Raw genomic sequence first — 21,141 nt, forward strand, 5'->3', positions numbered from 1 at the left:
ATCATACTCAAGGGGTTAAGTCATCGTACTAACGAGGTTAAGTCATCAAACTCAGGGGTTAAATTCATCATTCTCCAGGGTTTAAGTCATCGTACTGAAGAGGTTAAGTCATCGTACTCAAGGGGTTAAGTTATTGTATTGTAATACTTCCCGGCGATCACATTATAATACTTCTCAGCAAATACATTATAATACTTCCCAGCAAACACATTATAATACTTCCCAGCGAATACATTATAATACTTCCCAGCGAACATAATTATAATACTTCCCAGCGAGCACATTATAATACATCCCAGAGAACACATTATAATACTTACCAGCGAACACATTATAATACTTCCCAGCGAACACAATATAATACTTCTCAGCAAACACATTGTAATACTTCCCAGAGAACACATTATAATACTTACCAGCGAACACATTATAATACTTACCAGCGAACACATTATAATACTTCCCAGCGAACACAATATAATACTTCTCAGCAAACACATAATACTTCCCAGCGAACACATTATAATACTTCCCAGCGATCAAATTATAATACTTCTCAGCAAACACATTATAATACTTCTCAGCAAACACATAATACTTCCCAGCAAACACATTATAATACTTCCCAGCGATCAAATTATAATACTTCTCAGCAAACACATTATAATACTTCTCAGCGAACACATTATAATACTTCCCAGCGATCACATTATAATACTTCTCAGCGAACACATTATAATACTTCCCAGCGAACACATTATAATACTTCCTAGTGAACACATTATAATACTTCCCAGCGAACACATTATAATACTTCCCAGCGATCACATTATAATACTTCTCAGCAAACACATTATAATACTTCCTTGCGAACACGTTATAATACTTCCCAGCGAACACATTATAATATTTCCCATCGATCACATTATAATACTTCTCAGCGAACACATTATAATACTTCTCAGCGAACACATTATAATACTTCTCAGTGAACACATTATAATACTTCCTAGCGAACACATTATAATACTTCCCAGCGAACACATTAAAATACTTTTCAGCGAATACATTATAATACTTCTCAACGAACACATTATATTACTTCTCAGCGAACACATTATAATACTCCCTAGCGAACACATTATAATACTTCTAAGCGAACATATTATAATACTTCCCAGCGATCACATTATAATACTTCTCAGCGAACACATTATAATACTTCTCAGCAAACACATTATAATACTTCCTAGCGAACACATTATAATACTTCCCAGCGAACACATTATAATACTTCTCAGCGAACACATTATAATACTTCCTAGTGAACACATTATAATACTTCTCAGCGAACACATTATAATACTTCCCAGCGAACACATTATAATACTTCCCAGCGATCACATTATAATACTTCCCAGCGAACACATTATAATACTTCTCAGCGAACACATTATAATACTTCCCAGCGATCACATTATAATACTTCTCAGCGAACATATTATAATACTTCTCAGCGAATACATTATAATACTCCCCAGAGATCACATTATAATACTTCTCAGCGAACACATTATAATACTTCTCAGCGAACACATTATAATACTTACCAGCGAACACATTATAATACTTCCCAACAAACACAATATAATACTTCTCAGCAAACACATTGTAATACTTCCCAGCGAACACATAATACTTCCCAGCGAACACATTATAATACTTCCCAGCGAAAAAATTATAATACTTCCCAGAGAACACATTATAATACTTCCCAGCGAACACATTATAATACTTCCTAGCGAACACATTATAATTCTTCCCAGCGAACACATTATAATACTTCCTAGCGAACACATTATAATTCTTCCCAGCGAACACATTATAATACTTCCCAGCGATCACATTATAATACTTCTCAGCAAACACATTATAATACTTCTCAGCGAACACATTATAATACTTCCCAGCGAACACATTATTATACTTCCCAGCGAACACATTATAATACTTCCTAGCGAACACATTATAATACTTCCCAGAGAACACATTATAATACTTCCCAGCAAACACATTCTAATACTTCCTAGAAAACACTTTATAATAGTTCCCAGAGAACAAAAATTTATTAAAAAAATCACTTGTTGAAACAGTTCCATGAAAAACATTATTATTATTTATGTTTCAAACAAAATTTATTCTAAGGAAAAAAAGTTGGGAATTTATCTCAAAAATAAATATATATAAAACATTTATTTTGTACTGAGAAAAGTCTTCATAAGAATTCGTTGTTGATGAATTAAAAAAATATATATTTTACGAGTATTGTTTTAGTTCTGCGGAGACTGAACTGGTGGTGGTGGTGGTAGTGGTGGTGGTGGTGGTAGTGGTGGTGGTGATAGTAGTAGTAGTAGTATTAGTAGTAGTTTTGGTAGTAGTAGTAGTAAGCCTGTGAGTGTTTGAATGGTGGGTGGCTGGAGTTGCCAAGTGTCAGTGCCAGTGTGTCGATAGGCCTACCCTAGCAGGTGTGGCATCGCGACTCTCGCCCCTATGGGGCCGAGTGCCTCAAGTAACGGCCATTCCATGTAGTGTCGGCTGACCCAGTGAGTATATATAACTAATGTTACATCAGCGAGACCATAGAAACGGTGGCTATCTCTACCAAAGTGACATAATCAAGTGTTAGGTGTGACAATTCTTGCTCCCAGTGGATTATTCTCATGTGTGGATTATCGCCCACATGGGGGGTGCCCGACACAACCACACACGCGCGTATGCCCTTATTATTACACGGACGGTGCCACCCCAGTCAAGATCTAGTTTTCAACCATGGGCCCACAGAGGCCGGAGGTGCAGCATTATGTTTGCAACAGTCTTTGCTGCGTCTGTGCTAGCCCGAACCAAAACTGCACAAATTGTTTTTGTGCGAGAAACAATCGATCATGTGTGGATTGCAGGAAGCTAGACCAGTGTCGGAACCCACGTGGCAGGGAGCCGACACAGGCGGCCACAGTGGATATCGCCGGGACCCAACCACCCGATGATATCCCAAATGATAGCAGTGAGTCTACTCAACCCGAAAATGTAGTACTAATAAATGCTGCTCCCTCAGTAGCAGGTGTCCAGGTGGAGAATGAGAGACTGCCGCCTCAGTGGAAAGGCATGTCGATGGAAAATGCAGGCGTATGGGTCAAAGAAACCTACTCAGAAATTGTCAAGTGGTCGCCCGCTAACTTATTTGAACCACCCAAGTGTGCGGCCACCAAAGAAATGATTCGGGAGATGACTTTCTTCATGACCGATTACACTCAGGACCGCTTCCTCGCCCCCCTAGCTCTTCAAATACTGGCAATAATACCACATCTATTTTGTCAGAGGACACACACAAAGGCTAAGCACAAAGAAAATGTGGTAGCAATGAAGAGAAGATCGACAATGTGGCGGACTGGGGCCCTAGATGATCTCCTATGTGAAGCAAGAACACTGCAGGAGAGACTAAAATCTATGGGTGACGGAAAGCAAAACACCGATGACGTGGCAAGAAAATTTGGAAACAAAATGCGTGTGGGAAAAGTGTCTCTCGCGGTAAGATCTCTCACTCAGGCATCTTCCGGTGGGTTGATGCCAATAAACAGAGCGACTTTACAACTACTGAAAGAGAAACATCCCCCTGCAAGTGAAGATGAAGGCATCAGGCTCCAGGGTGCCTATATCCCACCAAATGCTGTCCTGTTCGAGAAAATAACAGGAGAGATGGTGTGGAAAAAGGCACTGAAGACTCGTGGAGGAGCCGGCCCCTCAGGTCTGGATGCAAACGGTTGGAGAGTCATCCTCAGCACTAACAAGTTTGGCCCTGTAGCAAGCGATCTCTGCACTGCCATTGCCGCCCTTGCAAGAAAGCTTGCATCCTCTTGCTGCCATCATCTCCAGGCCCTGACGGCCTGCCGCCTTATTCCTCTGGAAAAGAAACCAGGATGTAGACCCATAGGGGTGGGGGAAGTGCTGAGGCGGATTATCGGAAAGTGCATAATGGAGGTGGTAAAGGACGATGTCAGGGCAGCAGCAGGGAACCTACAAGTGTGTGCTGGCCACCAGGCTGGTGGGGAGGCGGCCATTCACGCCATGAGATTGATATTCGAGCAGCGTGATTGTGAGGCTGTTCTCCTGGTGGATGCTTCAAACGCATTCAACATACTTAACCGCAAGGCTGCACTGCACAACATCAAGATCAAGTGTCCTAGCTTTGCGATGTATGTTGAAAATTCGTATAGGAATCCATCAGACCTCTACATAGTAAACAACAAGGCTCTACGAGGTTATACCATCCTACAGTCGACTGAGGGAACAACACAGGGGGACCCCGTTGCAATGGCAATGTATGCAATAGGCCTATCAGTGCTCCAACAAGAAATAAAGTTTGAAACAACTGGGGTCAAACAAGTGGCATATGCTGATGACCTCACAGGAGCAGGAAAAGTGGAGGACATCAAAAAGTGGTGGGATCTGGTAACATCGGGAGGTCCACAAATAGGGTACCACCCAAACGCCAGCAAATCCTTCCTCATCGTGAAGCCAGATCATTATGATCGGGCTTTGGAGGTTTTCGGCGAAAGTGAGGTCAAAATAACTAAGGACGGCCAAAGACATCTAGGCGCAGTAATTGGCACTACGGACTTCAAGACCCAGTACGTATCGGGAAAGGTGAATGAGTGGGTTAGCGAAATCCAAGCTCTATCGGAGATCGCTAACACAGAGCCACATGCGGCCTTTGCAGCATTCACCCATGGAGTCAAGCATCGTTGGAACTACCGGATGCGTACCATCCCTGAGATCGGACCCCTCCTCCACCCTTTGGAAGAAGCAATCAGGGTCAAGTTCATTCCCAAACTAGTGAAACACCCTGACTTAACCCGAGCAGAAAGAACACTTCTTGCACTTCCACCAAGACTGGGAGGGATGGGACTAACTAATCCAGAGGAGATTGCTGACTCTGAACATCAAAATTCACTTAAGCTCACGGCAGCCCTCACTGACCACATAATCGCCCAGAATGCAACAGGGGAAGTGGACACCAGCGAAGTTAATAAGATCCGTAGGTCCATTACAACAGATCGGCAGAACTGCCAAAATGACATGTTGCAGCAACTATTGCTGCTGGTTCCAGAAAATTTGACAAAAAAAGTAGCTATAGCACAGGAGGTGGGCGCCTCGAACTGGCTAACTACGTTACCGATAAGGGCAAATGGTTTCAGCCTTAAACACGGTTTCTACAGCCAAGATAGCTGCTCCAATGCGGGGAAGATAAGTGACTGTCATGCTGTGCAGGAAATATGTATGAGGCATGACGAAAAGGGATCTCACAGCAAATATGTTGAAGGAAATTCGCCGACGTCATGGTGGTAGAACCGACCCTCCTTCCACTGGATGGCGAGATCTTCCAACACAGGACTTCAAACACATCTAATGAAGCCCGTGTGGACGTCAGTGCTCGAGGATTCTGGACGCGGGGACAGCGAGCTTTCTTCGACATCAGGATTTTTGATCCCATGGCCGTTTGTCACTGTAACCTAGCTCTCGATGCTGCGCATAGGAGGAACGAGAACGACAAGAGAAGGGCATATGGGGAGAGAATTCAAAATGTTGATCAAGGCAGCTTCACTCCTCTAGTGTTCACAACCTCTGGTGGGATGGGCCCAAGTGCAAGATGTTTCTACGCCAGACTCGCGGAGCTGATCTCCGAACAGAAGCAGCAGCCCAGAAGTTGTGTCACAGCCTGGATGAGATGTCGACTGTCCTTCTCTCTCCTTCGGTCGGCTTTGCTCTGCCTCAGGGGAACGAGAGCTTCTGCCCCTACTCCGACAACTGCTGCAGATATCGACTATGAGGCTACAGTCACTGAATGCCGCATGGATCTGCGGCTCAACTAATTTAACACAGATAGGATAGTTTCTTATGTATTAGGATATTTAATATTACAAACAATTATATGAAGGTGTACATAGAGGCATGAGTCATTAAAAAAAAAAAAAAAAAAAAAAAAAAAAAAAAAAAAGTAGTAGTAGTAGTAGTAGTAGTAGTAGTAGTAGTAGTTAGTGGGCCAGCGCGGCGTGGGTGTCGTTGTGTGTCCTCCCTGATCTAAAGCGTTATTGGTGGGGACATACACGGTGTGTGGGAGCAGGAATTTCACAGTTTGTCGGTGAATATCGGATATCACCCTACAGTAAACATCGTCACTGAAGGTTCTTCTCATCCCTTACGGCATTAATCGCAAATATTCCGTGTGTTCACCGGCGATCACCAAGCGAGTCTGTGAGTATTTGGATGGACGGCTACTGCAGGTGCCAGGTGCCAGTGCCAGTGTCGATAGGCCTACTTTGGCAGGGGTGGCATCGAGACTCTCGCCCTTATGGGGCCAAGTGCTCAACGCTTGTGGTCGCCCTGTAGTGGATTTCTCCCCTACAAACGCTGTTTGTCGCTGGGTAGCCGACCCCGCGAATTCCCCAGTGTATGCCTCGTGGTCTGGGTCAACCAGCGCCGCCTTACAAGATGGAGGTCAACTACTAAGCCACGCCTACCTCCGCTATTTAAGACCTGACCTCGTGGTGACCACTCTCTTCTTCTAGCTACAGCCGCAGCAAGCTACACCACCTCCTCCGCCGCTGCCTGCCGGCCCTCGCTCCCGCCGGCGAGCATGGCGACCCACAAGCTGTCCTCCTCAGAGCACCCTCACCAACCAGCTCTCTCTACATCACGCTTGTAACCACGCTGCCACTTCCCAGCACCAAGCTGCATTGTACATCCAATACAACATGTATACAGAGAGCACATTGTGAGTTTCCTTTCTCCATCCCATCCTGAGTGTGAGCCCAAAACTAAGCGTACCCCACAGCCCCACCCCCAAGTAACGGTCACTTCATGGGGTGTCAGCCATCTAAGTGAGTATATAAAACTAATATTACATCAGTACGACCATAGAAATAGTGGTTATGTCTGCCAAGGATATATAAACAAGTGTTAGGTGTGACAATTCTTGCTCCCAGTTTATCAGTCTGATATTGGATTGTCGCCCACAGGGGGGGGTGGCCTACACATCCACGCGAGCATGTATGCCCCTACTACCCGGACACAGCAGTCCAGCCTGTCACCTCTCTGTCCTTTACTCATAAGAAATAGTTTCCTCTTCTGTTTTGGACCAAAGCAGATGTCGGATGCAGATATAACTGCAGCCCAAGGTGCGGAACACTATGCCGGGTAACAGACATTGCTGCGTCTGTGCTAGCCAGTACCAAAACTGCACTAGCTATAAATGTGCTAGAAACAACCGACCATGTGTGGATTGCAGAAAGGGAAACATTTGTCGGAACCCACAAGGCAGGGAGCCGAAACAGGAGGCCACAGTGGATATCGCCGGGACCCAACCGCCCGATGATATCCTAAATGATAGCAGTGAGTCTACTCATCCTGAGAATGTAGTACTAATAAAGGCTGCTCCAATAGTAGCAGATGTCCACGAGGTGAATGAAAGACAGCCACCACAGTGGAATGGCATGTCGATGGAAAATACAGACATATGGGTTAAAAAAACTTACTCAGAAATTGTCAGGTGGTCGCCAGCTAACATATTTGAACCACCCAAGTGTGCGGCCACCAAACAAATGATTCAGGAGATGATTCGCCTCAGAACTGATTACACTCAGGACTGCTTCCTCCCCCCTTTAGCTCTTCAAATACTGGCAATAATACCACATCTATTTTGTCAGAGGACACACACAAAGACTAAGCACAAAGAAAATGCGGCAGCAATGAAGAGAAGACTGACAATGTGGCAGAATGGGGCCCTTGAGGATCTTCTATGTGAAGCAAGAACACTGCAGGAGAGACTAAAATTTACAGGTGACGAAAAGCAAAACACCGATGACGTTGCAAGAAAGTTTGGAAACAAAATGGGTGTGGAAAAGGTGTTTCTGGCGGTAAGATCTCTCACAGAGGAAACCTCCGGTGGGATTCTGCCAATAAACAGAGAGAACATTAAAACAACTGAATGAAAAACATCCCCCTGCAAGTGAAGATGAAGGCATCGGGTTCCAGGGTGACTATATCCCACCAAATGCTGTCCTGCTCGAAAAATAACAGGAGAGATGGTGTGGAAAAAGGCACTGAAGACTCGAGGAGGAGCCGGCCTATCAGGTTTGGCCCCGTAGCAATTTATCTCTGCACTGCCATTGCCGTCCTTGCAAGAAAGCTGGCATCCTCGTGCTGCCATCACCTCCATGCTCTGATGGCCTGCCGCCTTATACCCCTGAATAAGAATCCAGGATGTAGGCCTATAGGGGTGGGGGAAGTGATGAGGCGGATCATCGGAAAATGCATAATGGAGGTGGTAAAGGATGATGTCAGGACAGCAGCAGGGAACCTGCAAGTTTGTGCTGGCCACCAGACAGGAGGGGAAGCTGCCATTCATGACATGAGAACGATATTTGAGCAGCGTGATTGTGAGGCCGTTCTCCTGGTTGACGCTTCAAACGCATTCAACATACTTAACCGCAAGGCCGCACTGCACAACATCAAGATCAAGTGTCCAAGCTTTGCAATGTATGTTGAAAACTCCTTAGGTATCCATCAGACCTCTATATAGTAAACAACAAGGCTCTAAGAAGTGATACCATCATACAGTCAACCGAGGGAACAACGCAGGGGGACCCTGTTGCAATGGCAATGTACACAATAGGCCTATTCGTGCTCCAACACACAATAAAATTTGAAACAACTGAGGTCAAACAAGTGGCATACGCTGATGACCTTACAGGAGCAGGAAAAGTGGAGGACATCAAAAAGCGGTGGGACCTGATAACATCGCAAGGAGCACAATTTTTTTTTCTTTTTTTTTTACGGGTATTAGCCCACCCGGACACAGGTCATCGACCCACATCAGGGCCCGGGGGGCGAAAACGTAATAACAATAATAATAATAATCATAATAAAAATAATAATAATAATAATAATAATAATAATAATAATAATAATAATAATAATAATAATAATAATAATAATAATAATAATAATAATAATAATAATAATAATAATAATAATAATAACCGTTCTCCTGGTGGACGCTTCAAACGCGTTCAACAAACTTAACCGCAAGGCCGCACTGCACAACATCAAGATCAAGTGTCCAAGCTTTGCAATGTATGTTGAAAACTCCTACAGAAATCCATCAGATCTCTATATAGTAAACAACAAGGCTCTAAGAGGTGATACCATCATACAGTCAACCGAGGGAACAATGCAGGGGGACCCTGTTGCAATGGCAATGTATGCAATAGGTCTATCCGTGCTCCAACACACAATGAAATTTGAAACAACTGAGGTGAAGCAAGTGGCATATGCTGATGACCTTACAGGAGCAGGAAAAGTGGAGGACATCAAAAAGTGGTGGGACCTGGTAACATCGCGAGGCCCACAAATAGGGTACCACCCAAACACCAGCAAGTCCTTCCTCATTGTGAAGCCAGAACATTATGAACGGGCATTGGAGGTGTTCGGTGGAAGTGAGGTCAAAATAACAAAGGATGGCCAAAGACACCTGGGCGCAGTAATCGGCACGACGGACTTCAAGACCGAGTACGTAACGGGAAAGGTGAATGAGTGGGTTAGGGAAATCCAAGCTCTGTCTGAGATTGCTAACACAGAGCCACATGCTGCTTTTGTGGCATTCACCCATGGAGTCAAGCATCGCTGGAACTACCTGATGCGCACTATCCCTGATATCGGACCTCTCCTCCACCCTCTGGAAGAAGCTATTAGCGTCAATTTCATTCCCAAATTAGTGAAACACCTTCACTTAACCCCAACAGAAAGATCACTCCTTGCACTACCACCGAGACTGGGAGGAATGGGATTGGCCAATCCAGAGGAGTTTGCTGCCACCGAACATCAAAACTCAGTTAAGCTCACGGCAGCCCTCACGGACCACATAATAGCTCAGAACGCAACAGGGGAGGTGGATACCAGTGAAGTAAACAAGATTCGAAGGTCCATTACGACAGAACGACAGCACAGCTAAAGTGATAAGTTGCAGCAACTGTTGCTGCAAGTACCAGAGAATTTGAAAAAAAAGTAGCTATAGTGCAGGAGGTTGTCGCCTCGAACTGGTTAACTACGTTACCGATAAGTGCAAATGGTTTCAGTCTCAATAAACAAGAATTTACAGATGCCAATGCTCTAAGGTACGGTAGTTCAGTAGAAGGTTTGCCCTCCCAATGCGTGTGTGGCTCTTCCTATGACGTCGATCACGCCATGGTGTGCAAGAAGGGGGGCTTCATATGCATGAGGTATGACGAAGTAAGGGATCTCACAGCAAATATGTTGAAGGAAATCTGCCGTGATGTCAGGGTAGAACCGACCCTCCTTCCATTGGACGGTGAGATCTTCCAACACAGGATTTCAAACACATCCAACGAAGCCCGTGTTGACGTCAGTGCTCGAGGATTCTGGACGCGGGGACAGCGAGCCTTCTTCAACATCAGGATTTTTGATCCCATGGCCGCATGTCACCGTAACTTAGCTCTTGATGCTGCACACAGGAGGAACGAGAACGACAAGATAAGGGCATATGGGGAGAGAATTCAAAACGTTGACCAAGGCAGCTTCACTCCTCTGGTGTTCACAACCTCTGGTGGGATGGGACCAAGTGCAAGATGTTTCTACGCCAGACTCGCGGAGGTGATCTCCGAACAGAAGCAGCAGCCCAGAAGTTATGTTACAGCCTGGATGAGATGTTGACTGTCCTCTCTCATTCGGTCGGCTTTGCTCTGCCTCAGGGGAACAAGCGCTTCGACCCCAAAACCGACAACAGTTGCAGATACTGACTATGAGGCTACAGTCACTGAATGCTGCATAGATCTGCGGCTCAACACAGCTAGGGTAGCTACTTATGTATTGGGATACTTAATAGTAAGGTAATAAAATGGTGGCGAAGGTGTGGCTATTGGGGGAAGGAATGGAGTAGTAGTCTACATGGCAGGGGAGCAAAAGCCTAACTAACCCTTGTGGTTATCCACCAATCACAGCGCAAGAAATGTATCTGCACAAACTATAATAATAAACATGTGCGCTATCCATTTTATTTCCCTGTCGAATATTCTGACCCCTTAATGGTGCTGTCATGGTACTGTTATGGTATGGTTATTGTACTGTTATGGTGCAGTTATAGCGAAGTTATGGTACTGTTAAGGTGCTGTTATGGTACTTTTATGATGCTATTACTGTAGTTATGGTACCGACGGGTCAAGACGGGCCAAGACGCACCTGGCGCTGCTCTAGCAGCAGCTGCGTCAACTGTTATGTTGGCCCATACCAACTCCCTCCCTGAACCCATCCTCCCCAATGGAATATCAACAAGTTCTCGCCAGAAGTTACTATTTCATTTGGGAAAGGAATGGAACCAGTGTTGAATAGTGGTGAACAGTGCTTAAGTCAGTGAAAAACAACTCGGCAGCCACAGTTGAGTCTTACCCAAGCTAACCTTCACACAGTGAGGTCCCAGGTACTCAGTGATAATTCCCCTGAGACTCCACGATGGGGAGGCCTGGGACCACACCTCACTCTCTTCAGTGAGAGATCCTGTGACAACAAACCACGTGGTGTCCCCATGATGCTACACCACGTAGTGAATGAGTTGCTACTGCATCATGTGAGGTTCCTCATAACACCAGCTGTGAAGGAATTATTACACCATATCAGGCCCCTCATACACCATCTGTGAGAGATTTACTACACCACATCAGGCCCCTCATAACACCATCTGTGAGGGAATTACTACATCATCAGGTCCCTCATACACCATCTGTGAGGGAATTACATCATCAGGCCCCTCATAACACCATCTGTGAGGGAATTACTACACCACGTCAAGCCCCTCATAACACCACCTGTGATGCCCCTCATAACGCCATCTGTGAGGGAGTTACTACACTACGTGTCTGCTGTTCAACATCTCAGCGCACAAGATGTATGTGACCTCCGCTGTAAACATTAATCTGTATGTTCACTGTATGTTCCTTCACCTTTCTCTAATGAAGGCTTTTGTTAAACCACCAATGTATGTAATAAGTCATTTATGTCGAATGTGTATTTTCAACCTTCGGGCTGCAGAACCTTTTCAATAAACCGTTAATTATTATTATTATATTTATTATTATGATGCTTTTATGTACTGCTATGGTACTATTATAATAGTTATGGTGCTGTTATGTACTGTTATGATACTACTATGTTAGCTATGGTACTATTATAATAGTTATGGTGCTGTTATGTACTGTTATGATACTACTATGATAGTTATGGTGCTGTTATGGTAGTTATGGTGCTGTTATGTACTGTTATGGTACTATTATGATAGTTATGGCGCTGTTATGGTAGTTTTGGTGCTGTTATGTACTGTTATGGTACTATTATGAGAGTTATGGTGCTGTTGTGGTACTGTTATGGTAGTTATGATAGTTATGGTTCTGTTATGGTAGTTATGGTGCTGTTATCTACTGTTATGGTACTATTATGATAGTTATGGTGCTGTTGTGATACTGTTATAGTAGTTATGGTACTGTTAAGGTAATTATGGTGCTGTTATGTACTGTTATGGTACTATTATGATAGTTGTGGTGCTGTTATGGTAGTTATGGTGCTGTTATGTACTGTTATGCTGCTATTATGATAGTTATGGTGCTGTTATGGTAGTTATGGTGCTGTTATAATGCTGCTATGGTAGTGTTAGGGTACTGTTATGGTACTGTTATGGTGCTGTTATGGTACTGTTATGGTTCTGTTTTGGTAGATATGGTAGTTATGGTCCTGTTATGGTGCTGTTATGGTAGTTATGCTGCGGTTATGGTGCTGTTATGGTACTGTAATGGTACTGTTATGGTAGTTATGGTGCTGTTATGGTAATTACGGTGCTGTTATGGTAGTTATAGTGCTGTTATGGTAGTTATGGTGCTGTTATGGTAGTTATGGTACTGTTATGGTAGTTATGGTGCTTATGGTGCTATTATGGTAGTTATGGTGCTGTTATGATAGATATTGTGCTGTTATGGTAGCTATGATGCTGTTATGGTAGTTACGGTGCTGTTATGGTAGTTATGGTAGTGTAATGGCCCATGTTTCATAAACATAAGAATTATATACATGGGTTAATTACATTTGATTTATATACTGATTCATCCCCTGTAACTTTCCACTGGCTATGAGGTGCACTTGATAAGGTGTGCCCACGGGAAGCTGCATCATACTATGCTGAGTAAAGGTATAAAGTAGCTGGCTCCTGGCCACCTAAAGCGGGCAGTAGTTTGATATCCTTGACTACAGGAAGACGTTATTTGAGAGCCGCAGTGGATGGCTCCGTCTTCCCTCGAGGGAGGACGACGCGTCTATTCAGTTCTCCCTCGATGGGTCACTATTCAGAGTCTCACTCCCAAACTTACATCGAACAGACGTTAATTCACGTCTATTTACATAGACGCCGTCCTTTCTCATCACACTCATAAATACTAGAACTTACGGTTGATCTACACTCAGGAATTATACAAATAATACTTTTTAATAAAACAAGAAACTTCAATTGGGTTTCGTTACTAAAGCCCAATATAATATATGTGTACCAGCCTAGTTAACTTTGAATTAACCAGCCAGATCAGTAGTTATGGTACTGTTATGGTCCTGTTGTGGTACTGTTATGGTCCTGTTATGGAACTGTTATTGTCCTGTTATGGTACTGTTATGGTGCTGTTATGGTGCTGTTAGGGTTCTGTTATGGTGCTGTTAAGGTACTGTTATGGTACTGTATTGGTACTGATATGGTGTTATGGTACTGTTATGGTAGTTATGGTGCTGTTATGGTACTGTTATGGTGCTGTTATGGTACTGTTATGGTGTTGTTATGGTACTGTTATGGTAGTTATGGTAGTTATGGTATTGTTATGGTGCTGTTATAGTGTTGTTATGGTCCTCTTATGGTGCTGTTATGGTGCTGTTATGGTACTGTATTGGTACTGATATGGTGTATGGTGCTGCTATGGTAGTTATGGTACTGTTATGGTGCTGTTATGATGCTTTTATGGTAAAGTTATGGTAGATATGGTACTTTTATGGTTCTGCTATGGTGCTGTAGTACTATCATGGGCATTGTAGTCATGGTACTATTATGGTACTGTTATGGTGCGGTTATGATACTGTTATGGTGCTGTTGTGGTGCTGTTATTGCGCTGTCATGGTACTATTATGGTTCTGTTATGGTGCTGTTATGGTGCTATTATGGTGCTGTTATGGTACTGTTATGGTAGTGTTATGGTATTGTTATGGTAGTTATTGTAGTTATGGCTCTGTTATGAGGCTGTTATGGTCCTATTATGGTGCTGTTATGGTACTTTTATGATACTGTTATGGTGCTGTTATGGTACTGTTATGGTGCTGTTATGGTACTATTATGGTCCTGTTAGGGTGCTGTTATGGTCCTGTTATGGTGCTGTTAAGGTAGTGTTATTGTACTGTTATGGTACTTTTATGGTGATGTTATGGTGCTGTTATGGTACTGTTATGGTGCTGTTATGGTACTGTTATAGTACTGTTATGGTGCAGTTATGGTCCTGTTATGGTGCTGTTAAAGTAGTGTTATGGTCCTATTATGGTGCTGTTATGGTACTGTTATGGTACTGTTATGGTGGTATTATAGTACTGTTATGATATTGTTATATTACTGTTATGGTAGGTATAGTGGGCATAGTATTTATGGTGCTGTTATGGTGTTGCTATGGTAGTTACGGTGCTGTTATGGTGCTGTTCTGGTACTGTTATGTTAGTTACGGTGCTGTTATGGTGCTGTTGTGGTACTGTTATGGATATTTTTATGGTACTTTTATGGTACTGTTATGGTCCTGTTCTGGTGCTGTTATGGTGCTGTTAAGACACTGTTATGGTGCTGCTATGGTGCTGTTATGGTACTGTTATGGTAGCTATGGTGCTATTATGGTACTGTTATGGTACTGTTATGGTGCTGTTATGGTACTGTTAGGGTGCTGTTATGGTGCTTTTATTTTGCTGTAATGGTAGCTATGGTGCTGTTATGGTACTGTTAAGGGACTGTTATGGTGCTGTTATGGCACTGTAGTGGAGCTCTTATGGTACTGTTATGGTGCTGTTTTGGCAGTTAAGGTACTGTTATAGTAATGTTATGGTGCTGTTATGATACTGTTGTGGTGATGTTATAGTACTGTTACGGTGCTATTATGGTGCTGTTATGGTAGTGTAATGGTAGTTATGGTAATTATGGTATTGATAAGGGACTGTTATGGTGCGGTTATTACACTGTAATGGTGCTCTTATAGTACTGTTATGGTACTGTTATAGTACTGTTATGGTGCTGTTATGATGCTGTTATGATCCTGTTATGGTACTGCTATGGTACTGTTATGGTGCTCCTGTGATGCTGTTATGGTACTGCTTTGGTAGTGTTATGGTACTGTTAAACTGCTGTTATGGTAGTTATGGTACAATTATGGTCATGTTATTGTACTGTTATGGTGCTGTTATGGTGCTGTAATGGTAGTTATGGTAATTATGGTACTGTTATGGGACTGCTATGGTGCTGTTATGGCACTGTAATGGTGCTCTTATGATACTGTTATGGTGCTGTTTTGGTAGTTATGGTACTGTTATGGTGCTGTTACGATGCTGTTATGATTCTGCTATGGTGCTGTTATGGTAGTGTTATGGTACTGTTGTGGTGCTGTTATGATGCTGTTATGGTACTGCTATTGTACTGTTAAGATACTGTTATGGTACTGTTATGGTACTGTTAAGATACTGTTATGGTACTGTTATGGTACTGTTATGGTGCTGTTATGGTGCTGTTATGGTAGTGTTATGGTGCTGTTATGGTACTGTTAGGGTGGTGTTATGATGCTTTTATGGTGCTGTTATGGTTCTGTTAAGATGCTGTTATGGTACTGTTATGGTACTGTTATGGCACTGTTATGGTGGTGTTATGGTAATGTTATGGTGCTGTTATGCTGCTGTTATGCTGCTGTTATGATACTGTTATATTACTGTTATGGTAGTTATGGTGGGCATAGTAGTTATGGTGCTGTTATGGCACCGTTATGGTAGTGTTATGGTGCTGTTATGTTACTGTTAGGATGCTGTTATGGTGCTGTAATGGTAGTTATGGTATTATGGTACTGTTAAGGGACTGTTATGGTGCTGTTATGGCACTGTAATGGTGCTCCTATGGAACTGTTATGGTGCTGTTTTGGTAGTTATGGTACTGTTATAGTACTGTGATGGTGCTGTTATGATTCTGTTATGGTGCTGTTATGCTGCTGTTATGGTGCTGTTATGGTGCTGTTATGATGCTGTTGTGGTTCTGGTGGTACTGTTATGGTACTGTTATGGTGCTGTTAAGACGCTGTTATGGTGCTGTCACGTTATGATATGGTGCTGCTATGGTAGTTATGGTGCTGTTATGGTACTGTTATGGTGCTGTTATGGTATGTTATGGTGCTGCTATGGTAGTTATGGTGCTGTTATGGTGCTGTTATGGTATTCTTATGGTACAATTACGGTAGTTATAGTACTGTCATGGTGCCATTATGGTATTGTTATGGGACTGTTATGGTCCTGTTATGGTGCTGTTATGGTACTGTTATGGTACTGTTATGGTGCTGTTATGGTGCTGTTATGGTACTGTTATGGTACTGTTATGGTGCTGTTATGGTATGTTATGGTGCTGCTATGGTAGTTATGGTGCTGTTATGGTACTGTTATGGTGCTGTTATGGTGAAGTTATGAATTGCTGTCATGCTTGGTGCTGTTGTGATACTGTTATAGTAGTTATGGTTCTGTCATGGTGCTGTTATGGTACTGTTATGATACTGTTATGGTGCTGTTATGGTGCAGTTATGGTACTGTTCTGGTCCTGTTATGGTGCTGTTATGGTATGTTATGGTGCTGCTATGGTAATTTTGGTGCTGTTATGGTACTGTTATGGTGCTGTTATGGTAAGTTATGGTGCTGTCATGGTGCTGTTGTGATACTGTTATGGTAGTTATGGTTCTGTTATGGTGCTGTTATGGTACTGCTATGGTCCTGTTATGGTGCTGTTATGGTGCTGTAATGGTAGTTATGGTAATTATGGTACTGTTATGGTACTGTTATGGTGCTGTTTTGGTAGTTATGGTACTGTTATGGTGCTGTTATGGTGTTGTTATAGTAGTTATGGTACTGTTAGGGTGCTGTTATGGTGCTGTTATGGTATTGTTATGGGACTGTTATGGTGCTCTTATGATACTGTTATTGTGCTGTTATGGTACTGGTATGGTGCTGTCATGATACTGTTATGTATGATGTTATGGTAGTTATGGTACTGTTATAATGCTGTTATGATACTGTTATGGTGCTGGTATGGTACTGTTATGGTGTTGTTATGGTACTCTTATGGATGCTGTTATGGCAGTTATGGTACTGTTAGGGTGCTGTTATGGTGCTGTTATGGTACTGTTATGGTACTGTTATGGTGCTGTTATGATACTGTTTTGGTGCTGTTATGGTACTGTTGTGGTTCTGTTATGGTACTGTTATGGTAGCTATGGTAGTTATGGTACTATGATGGTGCTGTTATGGTACTGTATTGGTACTGATATGGTGTTATGGTACTGTCATGGTGCTGTTATGGTACTGTTATAGTAGTTATGGTACTGTTTGGTACTGTTATGGTGCTGTTATGATGCTGTTATGGTACTATTATGGTACTGTTATGGTACTGCTATGGTACTGTTATGGTACTGTTATGGTGCTGATATGGCATTGTTTTGGTACTGTTATGGTACTGTTATGGTGCTGTTATGGTACTGTTGTGGTGATGTTATGGTACTGTTCTGGTGCTGTTATGGTACTGTTATGGTACTGTTATTGTGCTGTTATCGACTGTTATAGTGCTGTTAGGGTACTGTTATGGTCCTGATATGGTCCTGTTATGGTACTTTTATGGCGCTGTTATGGTGCTGTTTTGGTACTGTTGTGGTGATGTTATGGTACTGTTGTGGTGCTGTTATAGGACTGTTATGGTATTGTTATTGTACTGTTATTGTGCTGTTATGGTGCTGTTATGGAACTATTATTGCACTGCTATGGTATTGCTATGGTCCTGTTATGGTCCTGTTATGGTACTGTTATGGTGCTGTTATAATACTGTTATGGTACTGTTATGGTGCTGTTATAATACTGTTATGGTACTGTTATGGTGCTGTTATGGTACTGTTGTGGTGATGTTATGGTACTGTTTTGGTTCTGTTATGGTACTGTTGTGATACTGTTATTGTCCTGTTATGGTAGTTAGGGTGCTGCTATGGCACACCTTTGGCGGATGCTGTTATGGTAGTTATGGTACCGTTAGGTGCTGTTATGGTGCTGTACGGTACTGTTATGGCAAAGTTATGGTGCTGTTATGAAACTGTTTTGGTGCTGTTATGGTACTGTTGTGGTTCTGCGGTACTGTTATGGTAGCTATGGTAGTTATGGTACTATGATGGTGCTGTTATGGTACCTGTATTGGTACTGATATGGTGTTATGGTACTGTCATGGTGCTGTTATGGTACTGTTATAGTAGTTATGGTACTGTTTGGTACTGTTATGGTGCTGTTATGATGCTGTAATGGTACTATTATGGTACTGTTATTACTGCTATGGTAGTGTTGGTCCTGTTATGGTGCTGATATGGCATTGTTTTGGTACTGTTATGGTACTGTTATGGTTCTGTCATGGTACTGTTATGGTGCTGTTATGGTGCTGTTATGGTACTGTTGTGGTGATGTTATGGTACTGTTCTGGTGCTGTTATGGTACTGTTATGGTACTGTTATTGTGCTGTTATCGACTGTTATGGTGCTGTTAGGGTACTGTTATGGTCTGATATGGTCCTGTTATGGTACTTTTATGGTGCTGTTATGGTGCTGTTTTGGTACTGTTGTGGTGATGTTATGGTACTGTTGTGGTGCTGTTATAGGACTGTTATGGTATTGTTATTGTACTGTTATTGTGCTGTTATGGTGCTGTTGTGGACTATTATTGCACTGCTGTATTATTGCTATGGTCTGTTATGGTCTGTTATGGTACTGTTATGGTGCTGTTATAATACTGTTATGGTACTGTTATGGTGCTGTTATGGTACTGTTGTGGTGATGTTATGGTACTGCTATGGTCCTGTTATGGTGCTGTTATGGTGCTGTAATGGTAGTTATGGTAATTATGGTACTGTTATGGTACCGTTATGGTGCTGTTTTGGTAGTTATGGTACTGTTATGGTGCTGTTATGGTGTTTATAGTAGTTATGGTACTGTTAGAGGTGCTGTTATGGTGCTGTTATGGTATTGTTATGGGACTGTTATGGTGCTCTTATGATACTGTTATTGTGCTGTTATGGTACTGGTATGGTGCTGTCATGATACTGTTATGTATGATGTTATGGTAGTTATGGTACTGTTATAATGCTGTTATGATACTGTTATGGTGCTGGTATGGTACTGTTATGGTGCTGTTATGGTACTCTTATGGATGCTGTTATGGCAGTTATGGTACTGTTAGGTGCTGTTATGGTGCTGTTATGGTACTGTTATGGTACTGTTATGGTGCTGTTATGATACTGTTTTGGTGCTGTTATGGTACTGTTGTGGTTCTGTTATGGTACTGTTATGGTAGCTATGGTAGTTATGGTACTATGATGGTGCTGTTATGGTACTGTATTGGTACTGATATGGTGTTATGGTACTGTCATGGTGCTGTTATGGTACTGTTATAGTAGTTATGGTACTGTTTGGTACTGTTATGGTGCTGTTATGATGCTGTTATGGTACTATTATGGTACTGTTATGGTTGCTATGGTACTGTTATGGTACTGTTATGGTGCTGATATGGCATTGTTTTGGTACTGTTATGGTACTGTTATGGATTGCTGTTATGGTACTGTTGGTGATGTTATGGTACTGTTCTGGTGCTGTTATGGTACTGTTATGGTACTGTTATTGTGCTGTTATCGACTGTTATGGTGCTGTTAGGGTACTGTTATGGTCCTGATATGGTCCTGTTATGGTAACTTTTATGGCGCTGTTATGGTGCTGTTTTGGTACTGTTGTGGTGATGTTATGGTACCGTTGTGGTGCTGTTATAGGACTGTTATGGTATTGTTATTGTACTGTTATTGTGCTGTTATGGTGCTGTTATGGAACTATTATTGCACTGCTATGGTATTGCTATGGTCCTGTTATGGTCCTGTTATGGTACTGTTATGGTGCTGTTATAATACTGTTATGGTACTGTTATGGTGCTGTTATGGTACTGTTGTGGTGATGTTATGGTACTGTTTTGGTTCTGTTATGGTACTGTTGTGATACTGTTATGGTCCTGTTATGGTAGTTAGGGTGCTGTTAAGGTAGTTATGCTATTGTTATGGTGCCGTTATGGTCCTGTTATGGTAGTTAAGGTGCTGTTATGGTAGTTATGGCCCTGTTATGGTACTGTTATGGCCATGTTATGGCCTTGTTATGGTCTTACCTTGAATGGAGGCGATGAAGAAGATGGCCCCGATCATAAGGCCAGCAATGATACGGGCCATGGTCGAGGCTATGGTCCAGTCGGCCATGATGAGTAGATGTGACAGACAGACAGACAGACAGCTGATGTCACTTTCTACCAAATTGATGTAACTTTCCACTAAATTGGTGCCACTTTAATACATTGATATCACATTTTAATACATTGATGTCATTTTAGGAAATTGATGACATCACCATCACCAGTTTGATATCAGTCTCAAAATGTGTTATTTTTCTAGAATAAAGACGTCATTGATGTCACTTCTAGAGTACACCAACTTCAACATTTTACAACACTGATGTCATTTAGGTACACTGACGTCTAATTAATATAATGATGTCAGACTATTAATTACACAACACAAATTAGGTTTAATTTAATTCAATTTATCTACCACAGGTGTGTCGTTCTGTTACCATACAGGTGTGGTGTGACAGGTGTAGTAGTGTGACAGGTGTGGTGGTGTGACAGGTGTGGTCGGGTTTGTGACTGTACAGAGGT

The 21,141-nt window shown here is 42.5% G+C and overlaps 1 protein-coding gene across 1 annotated transcript; it reads right to left on the minus strand.

The window, feature by feature from the left end:
* Window positions 1-320: 320 nt before the first annotated feature.
* On the minus strand, window positions 321-20,686 carry LOC121866342 (DNA-directed RNA polymerase subunit beta''-like; the record flags this gene model as incomplete). Its single annotated transcript, XM_042365960.1, has 4 exons — window positions 20,599-20,686; window positions 7,985-8,006; window positions 1,175-2,014; window positions 321-1,009 (listed from the first exon to the last, which is right to left on the minus strand). Coding segments are annotated over exons 1-4 (1,639 nt in total), but the record flags the coding sequence as incomplete, so codon positions are not given.
* Window positions 20,687-21,141: the final 455 nt, after the last annotated feature.

The sequence above is a fragment of the Homarus americanus genome, unplaced genomic scaffold (assembly GCF_018991925.1).
Source record: "Homarus americanus isolate GMGI-L3 unplaced genomic scaffold, GMGI_Hamer_2.0 scaffold23832, whole genome shotgun sequence".
Taxonomy (NCBI): Eukaryota; Metazoa; Arthropoda; class Malacostraca; order Decapoda; family Nephropidae; genus Homarus; species Homarus americanus.